Source organism: Pyrgilauda ruficollis, unplaced genomic scaffold, assembly GCF_017590135.1.
Source record: "Pyrgilauda ruficollis isolate IOZ18807 unplaced genomic scaffold, ASM1759013v1 scaffold3272, whole genome shotgun sequence".
In the NCBI taxonomy this organism is placed as follows: domain Eukaryota; kingdom Metazoa; phylum Chordata; class Aves; order Passeriformes; family Passeridae; genus Pyrgilauda; species Pyrgilauda ruficollis.
In genome coordinates, this window is record NW_024524681.1 from 413 (window position 1) to 1,897 (window position 1,485).

General features: G+C 53.4%; 1 protein-coding gene across 1 annotated transcript; it reads left to right on the forward strand.

Moving 5' to 3' along the window:
* Positions 1 to 1,007: 1,007 nt before the first annotated feature.
* Positions 1,008 to 1,479, forward strand: OPA3 (outer mitochondrial membrane lipid metabolism regulator OPA3; the record flags this gene model as incomplete). The annotated part of the gene is made up of 1 exon (XM_041474530.1): positions 1,008 to 1,479. A coding segment is annotated over one exon (472 nt), but the record flags the coding sequence as incomplete, so codon positions are not given.
* Between the last annotated feature and the right edge of the window lie 6 nt (positions 1,480 to 1,485).

Here is a 1,485-nt window from a genome sequence, read left to right on the forward strand (position 1 = left end):
GGGGGAATTTATGGCTGGATTTTGGGGAATTTATGGTTGGACTTGGGGGATTTGTAGCTGGATTTTGGGGGCATTTGTGGCTGGATTTGGGGGGGATTTTAGCTGGATTTGGGGGGGATTTGTGGCTGGATTTAGAGGTGGATCTGGGGTTGCCTTGGAGGGAATTTATAATTGAATTTCAGGGATTTTTTGGCTGGATTTGGGTGGAATTTATGGCTGGATTTAGGGGAATTTGTGACAGGATTTGGGAGGGTTTATGGCTGAATTTTGGGGAATTTATGGCTGAATTTTGGGGAATTTACGGCTGGATTTTGAGGGGGATCTGGGGTTGCCTTGGAGGGAATTTATTGTTGAATTTCAGGGATTTTTTGGCTGGATTTTGGGGAATTTATGGCTGAATTTGGGGAATTCATGGCAGGATTTTGGGATGAACACCCAACCACACCTTGCACGAATTTCCCGCTGACCTCAGCGCCATTCCCCCCTCCGTGCCTCAGTTTACCACTGGGTGGAGATGCGCACCAAGACGCGGCTGCTGGGGTTGATTTTGGGGGGGATTTATGGCTGGATTTGGGGGAATTTATGGCTGGATTTTGGGGAATTTATGGCTGGATTTCGGGGAATTTATGGCTGAATTTTGGGGGAATTTATGGCTGGATTTTGGGGAATTTATGGCTGAATTTTAGGGAATTTATGGCTGAATTTTGGGGAATTTTTAGCTGGATTTGGGGGGAATTTATGACTGAATTTTGGGGAATTTTTGGCTGGATTTGGGGGGGATTTGTGGCTGGATTTTAGGGAATTTATGGCTGAATTTTGGGGAATTTATGGCTGAATTTTGGGGAATTTTTGGCTGGATTTTGGGGAATTTATGGCTGAATTTTGGGGACTTTGTGACAGGATTTGGGGGGGATTTATGGTTGAATTTTGGGGAATTTATGGCTGGATTTGGAGAGGATTTCTGACAGTATTATGGGCGAATTCCCGACCACACCTGAACTGAATTTCCCGCTGACCTCGCTGCTTTCCCCGCCCCCCTTTTTGGCCACTCCCCCTTTCCCCTCCGTGCCTCAGTTTACCACTGGGTGGAGATGCGCACCAAGATGCGGCTGCTGGGCTTCCGGGGGGCTCAGGTGAAGCCCCTGAACGAGGAGGCGGCGGCCGAGCTGGGGGCGGAGCTGCTGGGCGAGGCGCTGGTGTTCGGCGTGGGCGGGCTCTGCCTCTACCTGGAGTACCTGCGGCAGGCGGGGCAGAGCCGGCGGCGCGAGGAGCACCTGGAGCAGACCCTGAGCGACCTCAAAACGGGGCTGCGGCGGCTGGAGGCGGAGCTGGAGCGGCTGCGGGGGCGGGGCCACGACCGGGAGGGGGAGGGGCACGCCCTGGGTGGGGCTGGACACGCCCAGAGTGGGAATGGACACGCCCAAAGTGGAGTGGGACACGCCCAAAGTGGAGTAGGATACGCCCAGGGTGGGGTTGGACACGCCC